The sequence below is a fragment of the Prunus dulcis genome, chromosome 2, assembly GCF_902201215.1.
Source record: "Prunus dulcis chromosome 2, ALMONDv2, whole genome shotgun sequence".
In the NCBI taxonomy this organism is placed as follows: domain Eukaryota; kingdom Viridiplantae; phylum Streptophyta; class Magnoliopsida; order Rosales; family Rosaceae; genus Prunus; species Prunus dulcis.
Window position 1 is genome coordinate 847,087 of NC_047651.1, and position 12,450 is coordinate 859,536.

A 12,450-nucleotide genomic window follows, 5' to 3' on the forward strand; every position below is an offset into this window, starting at 1 on the left:
TTTTTTTTTTTTTTGCACTACAGCAAAGAACAGCACATGCACATCCAAGATTCTAATGGTAAAGGACTCATCTAACCTAATTACACACCTGATTATGTATTTTCAAGGGTACATCAAGAAGAAAACTATACCTAATACAAGAGGAAACAATAAGACCAGTTCCAACGCACACTTAATTTGCTTCATCTAATAATGACACATTTGATCTGGATACTAGTAATGATTAAATCAGAGAATTGGATGCTATAGTAATGATATTAGAGAGTTTAAAAGATGGGAAGTAGGTACCAACAATTTACTTTATATGGGTATGAATACCAAAATGATATATTGACCTTTTCTTTCTGCAAAACAATTATACTACACTTGAGGGCCTAAACTCCAATCCATGAACCCGAAATCTAGAATTGTAAAATATGCGTGACAATGAAATCAATCACTTGAATTACCCCACTAACATGAAGAGGTTTTCCTTTTCCCTAACATCTAATCCACTAAGGGAAGCTATTGTGACGCACAATCATAACGAACAGTCTTTTCAAACCAAGGAAATTCCACTAGAAAGAAATAAAAAATTAATAAAAATTATTCCTACCAACCATGTCACACCCCGGATCGGCCCCGCTGTAGCACAATATTGTCCGTTTTGAGCCCCTTACTCTTACGGTTTTGTTTCTAGGAGCTTACAAGCAACTTCCCAGTGGGTCACTCATTCTGGGATTGCTCTTGCCCAAACTCGCTTAATTTCGGAGTTCCCATAACTCCAAAGCCAATAAGCTACCAAAAGGCCTCGTACTAAATGGAGGCGGGCATGAACATACAAGGCACATCACTTCCTCTCCGTTGGTTGATGTGGGATGTTACAAAACACCTATGCTATACATAATGTTCAGTTCTCAACACAACATATCTAACAGATGAGTTTATATACCCAAATTCTCAGAATTTAAAACTCTAATACTGTGTCCTGTAATATGGGATATACATGAGTATGTAAAACTATGAAACTATTCTTTCTAGAATAGACAAATGTTTGGGAAAAGAGTTATTTGACAAATACAAGAACTATCCTTTCTGGCATGGCTCCTATTCTACCTTTTTGGTAATACTCCCTGTTTGAGTCCTTTTAAGACCCACAGAGTTGGAAATATGAAATTAAATATCAATACAAGTTATTGCTCTCTGAAAAAATAAAATAAAAATCAATGAATAACGAATTTCTCAATATCACATTTCAGATTCAAATCCAATATTCCAAAATCCTTCTGGAGTCAGAGGAGGAGCATACCTATACCGATGTCGAGAAACACCTTCATGGTGCTCACAGCGGAAATTATGCTTATTTTTATCAATGTCCTTACCACCGCCATCATTGGGAAGAACAGCATCATAGAACTTTTTGCACTGCTTGCATTCAACTCCTTTCAAATTTTCCCGCTCAGCTTTCTTTCTTACAGGTTCCACAAACTTGAAACCATTTTTGCCGGCCACTGGAACTGGAATCTGCTGCTTCTGTGGCCTAATTACAGCATTCAGATCCTGTGTTTCATCATCTGAGCTATCTAGGTTCATGTCATTTGGAACTGGAACTGGAAGATCAGGAACTTGTTCCATTGTGGCTTTATTCAAGTTTCCTCTGATGTTCTCAAGTGGGGTATCGAGAAAATCATCATGCGGGTCAGGCCCACCTTGGCCTTGACGGGACCTAGTATCTATCCAGCAGGCAGCAGGCCTTTTTCTCCCAGCTACTAGGGCAGATTTTGCAGTGGGAGGGCATTTTGGTGCAACGGGGAAGATGGAAGTAGGAGAGTGAGGACTAGTTTCTTGAATTAGCTTGCCTCCTTTCTCATCCTCCAAGTTATTGTTACAACTGATTTCATTCTTCACTTTTTTCACGTAACCAGCTGCTGCAGAAGCATGCTGATTTTTGTCTACAAAACCTACCATTTTTGCAATAGGTTAATGGATTAAACAAAAGATACCAGCAAATGAAATCATAGTGGTAAAACCAACCATAGGCTAAAAGTAAATGCATGCCTACTATTCGCCTAATTCTATGAAATTAGGAACCAAACGAAGTTCTTAAAATTAAAAGATGCAACTAAGACTTCAAATCAAAAGTTACAGACGAAGATCAGCCAACCAAAAATCATCTAGCAAAACTCTATTTGGTAGATCACCATAATTTTTTTGTAAAAATTAATAGTTTCTGACAGTGTATTTATATTTCATTTTGCAAAAAAATAAGTAATAAAGTTGGAAAAAAGAAAAAAGCAAGAGCATCATACCATGAGAAGTTGATGGATTGTGATCATTTCTCAATGAATCACTTCCATCTTCCAACTTGTTTTTGGGGAGCATATTCTCCCTAGTAAGACCATGCTTTGTGCGGAGATAATTGTGCTGAGATTTCAGCCTTTTGTAAGCAACAGCAAGATCCGTGTACTTCTTCCTCTCAGCCAGTAAATTCGAGTTCATTGATTCAATCTGTTTATGTAACTTTTCCCCCGAATCCCTCCTTTTGGTCACTTCGCTGACCCTACCCCTGAGATCCTCCTGTAGCTCATTAACTTTCTCCTCTAAACCAGTTACTTTGACCAGAAGCAGTTTTTTCTCCTTCACACAACCCTCCACTTCGTCGTTCTTTGTTAGGAGATCCTTTTGGAGTTGACCAACATTTTCTTCCAAAAGTTTTAATTTGGCCAGAATAAGTTTTTTCTCTTCTTCCTGATCCTCCAAAAGCGTTTCTTTATTCATTATCTCGGCATCCTGATACTCAATCTTCCGGAATAAATTTTCTTTAAGCTCATTTCCCTTGGTTACTAGGTCAATCTTTTCTCCGAGCTCCTCTTGGAGTTCATCAACTCTTTTTTCAAGATCACTCAGTTTGGCAAGAAGCACATTTTTACCTTCTTCATTCTCTTTCAGTTGTTTTTCCTTATCCACAATGACAGAATCTTTCGACTGAATCACTACGAGCAACTTACTCTGCAATTCCATTCCCTCATCGACCTCCATAGACTTCTGCTTAAGCATTTGTTCAAGCTCATTGCCTTTGAGTTGTACACTTTTCAGTTCAGCAAGTAGTTGATTCATCTTCGCTTCTTGATTCTTGGATGGATTTTCCTTGTCAAGCTTGAGTGAGCGGTTCTCTTCAAGGGTTTGTTGCTTTTCAGCTCGAAGTGTTTCAATTTGACGAAAGAGATCATTTTCCTTGTCTTTCCATTCATCTTCAAATTTCTGAAAGCTTTTAGACTTGGATTGGAAATAGGGGTAGAGCTGGCTGCAGAACACATATTCAATCTGAGAAATCCTGTCTTTGGCTTCCTGAATGGTGGCAACAAGTAAAGTACTAAGCCCAGAGACATAGTCGACATCATCCAATTCACTGTCAATTGGGTCACAGCCCATCTCTGAGTTTTGACATAAATACCACAAAACCAAAAATAAGTAAAACAAGTAACCATAGCGACAAAAATCATGATGTTCCAGAAACATAAAACGTCTGTAGTAGTGAGAAAGAATTAAAATTCAGTCTATTGTAAGTGACAAACATTTTCTGAAAAGTGAAAGATGCGGTGAAAAATCAACCAGGTCTAATGAAGAGCAATGCTAAGAAAACACACAATAATCAAGCAAAGCAAATGCAAATAATTTCACATAAATTTCGGCAAAATGCAAGGAACAAATATAGCTCAAGATTCAGATAAATAAAAAAACATAAACAAGAAGTTGAGTTAAAGATATCATTACCGATCTGGACTTTGGGCATTGCAATGCCGAATTCGCGATTCCAATTCCAATTCCCCTCTTCTGCAATCCCTAATTTGCAACGAACAAAAACTATGGAAATCGCAAAAAGGGAAAAAAAAAATGAGAGAGCGAGAGAGAGAGAGAAGTTACCTCACTGGAAGTTGGCTCCGTCGCTACGAGAGTGCAATGTAGAAGATTAACAGCATCCCAATCGCTCGCTCTCTCTATCTCTCTCACTGTGTATGTGTTTGGCTCTGCAACTTCTAGGGTTTGGGTGTGAAGGAGGGCAGATGATATCTGAAGCAAGTCTGTTATTGGCGCAGGACCGGATTGGACTGGCGGGACGATATAGTTTTATATACTTGTGTTTCAAACAGTCTTCGCGGGCACGATTGCTTCCATTTCCACTTTTCCCCCTAAACTTTCTTTCTTTCACCAAAAAAAAATTTCAACAAAAATATGTACAGCATTAATACAAACTTGCAAAAAAGAATCTTATGTTTTACTATGTGGTAATTTTTTAGCTACCTATTGGTTTAGTGGTAATTTTTAGAATATATATATAACATTTTGACACATGTGTAAAAATAATTCTCAAAAACACCAACAACAAAAAACAAAAACAAAAAAAAATTATGTACACATGTGACACTGCTATTGGCAGGAATGTAGAAGCTCATATTTACATGGTAAGAAAGAAAGTATTATCATAATGGAAAAAAGAAAAACAAAAAAACACTTTTCTAATTTTACTGAAATTAATATAGAATAAATTATTTTTATTAAATAAGTGGACATGTCATGTTGTTAAAATGCCAATAAATATGTTGTACAAAAGTTGGTAAAACCTAATAATTAGTCCGAGTTAAGATGTGGGAGTGGATATGGATTCAGGAATTGGTCACCCACAACCTTGTTATTTTGCTTGTGGGTTATTGACCGAAATGGTCCCCCAACTATTGGTCCAGTATCATTTTGGTCCACCAACTAAAATTTTCATTTCAATGGTCCTTCTGAACATAATCTTGGTCAATTTGGGACTCTATTTCGAGCCAATTGACGAGGATGTTGAGAACCCATTTGCAAGTCCCATCGTAGGATTTTGACGTGGAAAGGATGAACAATTTCAAAGGTGATGTTGCAGTTGAAAAACATTTTAGGGGAGAGAACCCCTAAACCAATTCTCTTGTAGTGTGCGAATTGGTTTAGGCGAGAGCATTGACCAATCCAATTCTCTCGTTTTAGGCGTTCAAATCTCCGACATTGCAAAACTAGGATTCAAATTTGAGGGTTTTTGGGGAAGCTTCTGACAGAGATGGGAGGGAACATGTTTCAGCATGTGGCTTGTTCATTTTAGAAGATGGTACTTACCTAAAATTACGATTACGGTTTTGTCTCTCGATTTAATGTGAAGTAGTTCACAGAATTTTACAGTGAGACCATATTGATACCAAATGAAGAATTGAAGGACCATTGAAATGAAAATTTTAGTGGTGTACCAAAATGATACCCGACCAATAAGTGGAGGACCATTTCAATCAATATCCCTTTTGCTTATTTTTCCAATTAATTAAATGAAGGGAAGAAATTAACGAACGAAAAGAAAAGATAGTTCTTGGTTTTGATTTTTTACTTTTCAAAAGACAATTAAAGTTCGGAATTCATGAAAACTAGCCAAGACAATCAATCAAAGCCTGACTACACAGAAAAGAAGAATTCCGAAAAATCTGAAGAGACCGAAATCATGAACCACATAAGAATTTTGCAATGCTCTGCTGAAGAAATTTCCAAGACGGACAAAACCAGACCACACATCCTCAAATAAATAAAAGTACAGCCAAAATTGGAATTACCTAACTAGAAGGAAAAAGAACAAGGGATTTAAACTAGTTCAGTCTTCTTCGTCGATCACCTTGGTGCCCAAACCAGTAAATCCCTCTGGAGGGACCTCTGTAACAGTGACTAGTGAGTATAACTCCTCCTTGGCATCTTCTTCATCATTTCTCTTCCGTGCAATGCGGACGCGTACCCTTCTAGGCACACTTCGAATCCCACGGCTCCAAATGTGCTTGTTGAGCTTAACATCCACTCTAACATCTGTAGTACCCATAGCCTTTTCAGCAAACTTCCTGATTTCCTTTATCGCATTTGGAGCCTTCCTTTTAAATGTGCTGCATGAGAATCAAGATATAGGTAACTTAAATCATTTGCACAGCTGATGCTTAACATAGACAAAACAAAGGAATACAGCAGAAATGGAGTCTGCAACATTACACTCAAAGATGCAGAAATTTTCCAAGCAAAAACTAAACTGTGACGGGTTCTCATATCAAGTTAACCTTTCATTCTTTTAGATCGGTAAACCGGCATGTTTCTCATCAATACATCATTCAGAAAGATATTATAAGAACACAGGAAAATTGATCTAAACATATTCAAATTTTGTGACACACAAAGTCTAGAAATGTAATGTCATCACATAACCACCCAAATACATTTGAATTTAGGAACATGACATGTATACAAAAGCAAATGTTTTTTGACCAGCTTTGGCTTTGGCTATTACTGCTGAAATTCAATTGAAGTCAGAGATCAATTCACACAACTAAAATAAATTTTATAAACAAGAAAACAACTGCTTGTGCAAAACGATACCGACTGGGGACGTATCAAGCACAACAAAAACACAAACGAATACGAAAATATGATCATGAAACTTCATATAATACATAATAAAATCCAATTAAAGCAAACAAATTTCCTGAGAGGGAACAAAATAACAGTTTATAACGACAACAGGGTTCACTAACATCATTTTGAGTCTCATAAGGAGCAGCCACTGACTTAAAAATGGATGTAATGCTTTGAAAATAAGTCATCTCAATGTCTTTTGATATAAAAATTATATAATAAAAAAAAAATTTATAACAACCTATAGCTTCTACATCTTGGTAATCAAATTCTTTTGATTTCAGTCTCAACAATCACAAATTATAATAGGGGACGCGCAAGATCAAAATCAAATAACATAAATCAGGAAGAATCAAATAAACTATGTAAGCACATATTGCTCAGAAAACACACAGAATATAAGCATTAAAAAAACAAATACAAGACTAAATTAACCTCCTTCAACGCAGATCTTAACCCATTAGCAAGAACAGTACAAAAGTAACGAACATGGACGGAAAGATTACCATCCATGCAAGCGTTTGTGGAGGTTGATGGTGTACTCCCTGCTAACCACCTCTTCCTTTCTTCCTTTTCCGCCCTTCTCCGCCATTGTTGAAGCTCTGCGATCCCCAAACCAGACGACGACGACGACCTCCACTCACCAGCAATGAACTTGCTCCCTCGGCTGCTAAACAAGCCCTAGGGCGTTAACGGCAGATCATATACTGATGAGCTTTTCGTGAAATGCCCTTAACTTTTCTTTTAAACTACAGCATTGCCCTTACAAGTACACAAAAGCTCAAGGTTGTTTTTGTCTTTCCATTTGCTGTATTTTCTTTGTGGGTTAAACTGGGTCAGGCCCAACCAAACACCACAGCCCAAACTGCTTCCGTGGCATCTTCAAGCAAATGAGACCCAAACTGCTAGACAGACCCACCCAGCTCGGTCAAACAATCAGCTGCACAACAATTTTATTGGTTAAAAATGAAAATTTATTGGAGTTACTTATGCACTCGAGGTCTTGTGTTGGAATTTATTTTCTTTAAGATCACTTGTATTAAAACAACGTGAAATTTAAGAGTCTATTAGATGAAACAATTTCAAATTTACGGATTTATATCACTATATGGTTGTTTTGTTTGGAATACTACAATTCATATATATATATATATATATATATGTGTGTTAAGATTTAAATAAGAAGGAAACAAGAAAAATATATAAGTTTTAATAACTCATTGTACATAATCATTTCAAATCTTGTTGTTCACATATTTTTCTTCTAATAATGAAGTGTAGAAATTCAATGGATATCCAATTAAAATCTAAAAAATAGTAATTTGGTGGTATTTAATCATAACTTGGCAAAAATAATCATTCAAAAAGTTATTTTTAAGGGAATTGAAAAGTAGTGATTTTTATTGATGAGAATTGTTTCAGTTGGTGAGGTCTCTACACTGTGTGTAACCTCGCTAATATTCGAGTTCCGCTACCAACAGTTCTCATTGGTGCGCAATCTATAATTTCTTACATAAATTCATACCAGTGACAATTGACAGTTGAGTGCCACACGTAAGTTATTATGGCTCAAGGTTGTGGATTTGCCCGGCACTAGTGGTGAGAGTAGCCAATCTCCCCTTAAACTTTATTTCATAAAAAATTAAAATTAAAATAAAAATAGTGATTTTTGTAATTTAAAAAAAAAAGTAGTGATTTTTGTGGATTTTTAGAATGAAGATTCAAGACTCAAACCCTTACTTATAATTGACCCCAAAAAAAATTAAAAAAATAAAAAAAAACCCTTACTCATAAAATAATAATAAATAATAAATAAACGAGACCCAAACCCTTATTAAGCTCCCGCTCCCACTGTGTCTGGTGCTGCCTCTCTTCCTCTTCATCGTCTCATATCTCCCAACTTCCAAAGGTTGGCAACCGATCAGCTCCTTTTCCGTTAAACCCACAATTGGAAGATCAGCAGAGAGGCAAAGGTACTGGCTTTCACCTCTTATGCTTGATTTCTTTATTGTTTTCCGTTAAAGTTTAATTTTTCCATTATATTAATTTGTTCGTGGTTATATATAGCTTGTAAAAGTTAGGGTTTCAGAAACCCTAATATTTGATAAGTGTTTATACATGTCTACACTCAAAAGGTCAATTGGTGTTGCTATTTGGTACTTGTCAAATCTTTCATTCAATTGAATAAGTTTTTTTTGTTCTGATGCTTTATTTTCTCTTCCTGATTACTTTTTATATTTGTCATTCAATTGACTAACTTTTGTTTTTTGTTTTTATTAAATATTTTCCAAGTTTAGCTTTTTAGGGTTTTTTGGTAGAGCTTCATCATCCAATTGAAGAACTGAACAGAGCCAAATAAGATGGTAAGTTTGAAACCCACGAGAAAAGACACAGAAACTTTTGATTGTATATCCCGGCTTGGCTTACATTTGAATTTGGTGTTTATATTTTGTGGGTGAAATTGTGTTTTGTGTTTCAGTCAGGGAGGAAAGAAACAGTCTTGGACCTAGCCAAGTTTGTGGACAAAGGTGTCCAAGTCAAGCTCACTGGTGGTAGACAAGGTTAGTATACTTTGCTCAACTCCCCATTTCTCTTTCTCAAATAATTACTATCTAGTTTTGTTGAATTCTTGATCAATGTGTAAAAGATTCTAGCTATATCTAGCCTATAGCCTACTGGTATGTCTCTCTGCTCAATTTTTCGTGGATTTGTAGCGGTTATGAGTTATTTGATTACCGTTACGGTTAAGGAAGTATTTTCCCTGCTTTAGAGGGTCAAAGGTTCAAGCAGTCTTCGGTTCTAAACCAAGAAATAGGAGTTGTAACATCCTATCAAACAATGTCTAAGATTCAGAATGTAGAAATTTACACCATTTGTAGGTTGTATGGTAAATATTTATTAATCTGGGGTATGTGGCAACACTGAATAGATGCTAGCTGATTAATAATAGGTTGTCCCACCTCTCTGCTTCAAACATAATGTCAACAGGATTTACATTTTTCTGTTTAGGAAAATATCAATGAGAAATTTATATATTTTTATAAATATCTATTATGTGTACACAATTTAATTTTCTGTTTTGAATTTGATTACAGTAACAGGGACTCTAAAAGGATATGACCAGTTGTTAAACCTTGTCCTAGACGAAGCAGTAGAGTTTCTAAGAGGTAAATGTTTTGTAGCCTTCTGGAAACTGTTTTTGCCTTGTGTGCATTTAAATTTATAGCATCCTTGTACTCAAGAAAGACCAACTTACAGCACAGAAGGCAGGAATTAGATGACTTTGAAAATTTTCTAGGAGTTTTAGTCTCTTCAGGTTCTTGTCATGATACGTTTTGTAACTTTTCTATACTAGTGGATATGATAAATTTGACGTAAGAATTTCCCCCTTCATTGCAGATTCTGATGATCCATTGAAGACTACGGACCAGACCAGGCGCCTTGGCCTAATAGTATGTATTCTTCTAGTATATCTCTGATGTTGAATCTTAAACCAGCGCCTAAAACTTCAAGCATACATACATATATACATAGATGTTCAGTGGTGGTTTAGTGGTAGTGAACTATGACAAATATTGTTAGGATTTGGGGTATGGTTGGTTCTGATACTTTCAGAATGTCTGATCACATCACAATGGTGAGAATATAGTATTAAGGGAAGAGATGAAAATTGCTGGATAAATTAGAAAAGAAAGAATCTAAGGACCATATTATTGTCATGCAACTATGGCCTGTCCAACTGAATGTGAAATGCATTGGCTCCTTATCACACTTACGTCATCTTCAATTTTGTTACCTGTGATATAATATAGTTAAACATCTGGAAGTGACTGGTACATCAGTTCCTTTCCAAATTCAGTAGCCAACATCAAATACTGACTCCAGTAACATTTATTATTCCTCATCACTCTCTGGTGATCACCCATCATAGTGGCCATGTATAGGAACAGTTTCCCTCTCCCTAAAAGAGTAAGAACAACGTTGCAGCTTGCCAACGACCTCATAAGAGTGAAAAAAAGCTGGTTTTAGCATCATCTCTCACTATTTCCTTTCCTTTCTCACCTGGTCAATATTAGCAACATGTCTACCATGTGTTTGTTAGTTTTGGTAGCATCTTGTCCCAGCTTCATTGCTTTGCTCACTTGAAACACTCCAAACAACAGCTATATTCACAGGTGCTGTACCATCATTCTTTCCTGGAAGGGCCTATTGCACCATAGCACCATGCCTCTCTCTCCCATTGAGGCATTTTGATTCCTTTTGGGTTGAACAAATGCAAAACTCCCATCTCATCTATAGTTGATTGATTTAACCCTGCAAGATAAAGAGATGTTAAATGCTCGTTACTTAACCAATTCAATTTGAGGGATTACAGAATGCATAATTGTACTCCTCTACAGTCCTTACTCCTTCATCCTTTAGCTTTAGTGAGTGAATTTTCTGATTCAACTCAATCATGTAGTCAGCTGCTAAAAGTTTCTCTGCATTTTTATTTTCCCCATGTTCAGAAAACTGCCCTTTTCAGCTTTATTCTCCCATTGAAGACCAGTTTTATTCAATTTAGGCTTCACAAATTTCACTTTTCTTTTTTTGGCCATCAGCATTACACAAAGTAAGTCTCTGAACTAGTTTCATCCAAATAATCCTCCATGTGCATTTTTCGATGAAATCATCAACTTCTACTTCAATTCCTCCGTTAATGTCAAGTGCTAGTGCCCAGAGAACTCTCCAAAAGCACAAGTTATTTAGCAAGTAAAATACCTTTCTTGAATTCACTAGTGTTTCAGAGCGGAAAAAAAAAAAAAAATAAGAATTCAGTAGTGCTTATACATTTCTCCATCTTGTCGACTTAATATTGTCAATTTTTTCTGCCTGCCTAACTTGTTTAGAAAGCTATCCTGTTATATTTAAAGCTGCTCAAATGTGTATCTGTGAAGAAATATTCATTGGTAATGTTTGTATGATCAAGTAAAACAAAAAGACAAAAAAGAGGAAGTTGATGCTGGAGCTCTTGGCTTTTATTTTCTCTTTCTTTTGTCAAATTATTCTCTACAACAAGTTTGAGTGTGCATTATTGTCGCGCAGGTTTGTAGGGGAACTGCTGTAATGCTTGTGTCGCCAACAGATGGTACAGATGAGATTGCGAACCCTTTTAGCCAGCCAGATGGGGCCTAAAACGGAGAACTTGCTTTGCCTCTCCTCACAACACAGTTTTTAAGAAACCATGATGGGGTGATTGTGGGGACCTTGGTCTTTAAATACCATGGACATTTGATTATCAACTAATGTAAAACATTAAAATGTTTGTTACTCTCTGTTCGTTTTAGATTCTAGTAGTAAATCTGTTCTAGGAATTGGATGCCTCTAAAAATGAAACTCAATTGTCTTTTGGGTGTCATCCTGTCAATGTAGTTATGTAACATTGTAAAATTTGATTCCTACCTGAGTTTCATACAATTCTAGTAGGATTTTCTTTGTTGCTTCATTTGTTTTCACCGTGAAGTGTGTCGTTCTTTGGCCTTGGTGCAGAATGATATAGTGAGAGATGCTTTAGAAAGCATTGTAGTAAATATTTGATGTGCACAGAGAGGTTGCTGCAACCAGTAAACGAGTAGATATCTTTTAAAGCTGACCTTTAAGCATTATTTAGTTGAACAGGCGTGGAAGATGTCATCCAGGAGACTGCTTAATCATTTGGCCGGTGGAAAAGAGGATTTTCTGAAGATTCTTTTGCACTGAATGGCATTTAATCATTTGAATCAAAGACTTTTGATATAATTTTTCTGGGGTGGTGATTTTCCCACTCCAATTTTATCCACTTACATTCTATTTTATAACTGAAAAAAAGAGTGTAAGTGGATAAAATTGGAGTGGGAAAATCATTACCATTTTTCTATTTTAAAAAATAAAAATAAAAAGATAATTAACTTTTGAACTTTTGATATTATAGAATATTACGGTAATGCGGTCACGTGGTATATCTTGTACATGTGTTATAAGATTAAT

General features: G+C 36.0%; 3 protein-coding genes across 5 annotated transcripts; 1 reads left to right on the plus strand and 2 right to left on the minus strand.

Annotated features, from left to right (window-relative positions):
* Positions 1-994: 994 nt before the first annotated feature.
* On the minus strand, positions 995-4,169 carry LOC117619052 (protein gamma response 1). Of its 2 annotated transcripts, none has more exons than XM_034348875.1 (4): positions 3,904-4,169; positions 3,754-3,813; positions 2,289-3,413; positions 995-1,940 (listed from the first exon to the last, which is right to left on the minus strand). In XM_034348875.1, exons 2-4 carry the CDS (start codon positions 3,770-3,772, stop codon positions 1,228-1,230), a joined length of 1,857 nt encoding a protein of 618 aa, XP_034204766.1. In that variant the 5' UTR covers positions 3,773-3,813; positions 3,904-4,169; the 3' UTR covers positions 995-1,227. The 2 variants fall into 2 exon arrangements, with proteins under 2 accessions (XP_034204766.1, XP_034204765.1); XM_034348874.1 differs by having other exon boundaries at positions 3,754-3,822.
* Positions 4,170-5,458: 1,289 nt separating this feature from the next.
* Positions 5,459-7,148, minus strand: LOC117617075 (60S ribosomal protein L31). The gene is made up of 2 exons (XM_034346323.1): positions 6,951-7,148; positions 5,459-5,924 (listed from the first exon to the last, which is right to left on the minus strand). The coding sequence occupies exons 1-2, from the start codon at positions 7,034-7,036 to the stop codon at positions 5,645-5,647; spliced, it is 366 nt and encodes a 121-aa protein (XP_034202214.1). The 5' UTR covers positions 7,037-7,148; the 3' UTR covers positions 5,459-5,644.
* A 1,098-nt stretch (positions 7,149-8,246) lies between these two features.
* On the plus strand, positions 8,247-11,939 carry LOC117619828 (sm-like protein LSM7). Of its 2 annotated transcripts, none has more exons than XM_034349871.1 (6): positions 8,247-8,417; positions 8,742-8,807; positions 8,924-9,005; positions 9,540-9,611; positions 9,844-9,896; positions 11,530-11,939. In XM_034349871.1, exons 2-6 carry the CDS (start codon positions 8,805-8,807, stop codon positions 11,617-11,619), a joined length of 300 nt encoding a protein of 99 aa, XP_034205762.1. In that variant the 5' UTR covers positions 8,247-8,417; positions 8,742-8,804; the 3' UTR covers positions 11,620-11,939. The 2 variants fall into 2 exon arrangements, with proteins under 2 accessions (XP_034205762.1, XP_034205763.1); XM_034349872.1 differs by having other exon boundaries at positions 8,262-8,417; positions 8,737-8,807.
* Positions 11,940-12,450: the final 511 nt, after the last annotated feature.

Excerpts from the sequence above, each read along its gene's own strand:
- LOC117619052 (XM_034348875.1), bottom strand. Across the intron at positions 1,941-2,288 it reads CAATCCATCAACTTCTCATG|GTTTTGTAGACAAAAATCAG; the intron begins GTATGATGCTCT and ends CAAAAATGGTAG.
- LOC117617075 (XM_034346323.1), bottom strand. The coding sequence starts at position 7,036 with ATGGCGGAGAAGGGCGGAAAAGGAAGAAAGGAAGAGGTGGTTAGCAGG. Across the intron at positions 5,925-6,950 it reads CACAAACGCTTGCATGGATG|CACATTTAAAAGGAAGGCTC; the intron begins GTAATCTTTCCG and ends ATTCTCATGCAG.
- LOC117619828 (XM_034349871.1), top strand. Across the intron at positions 9,612-9,843 it reads AGCAGTAGAGTTTCTAAGAG|ATTCTGATGATCCATTGAAG; the intron begins GTAAATGTTTTG and ends CCTTCATTGCAG. Across the intron at positions 9,897-11,529 it reads CCAGGCGCCTTGGCCTAATA|GTTTGTAGGGGAACTGCTGT; the intron begins GTATGTATTCTT and ends ATTGTCGCGCAG.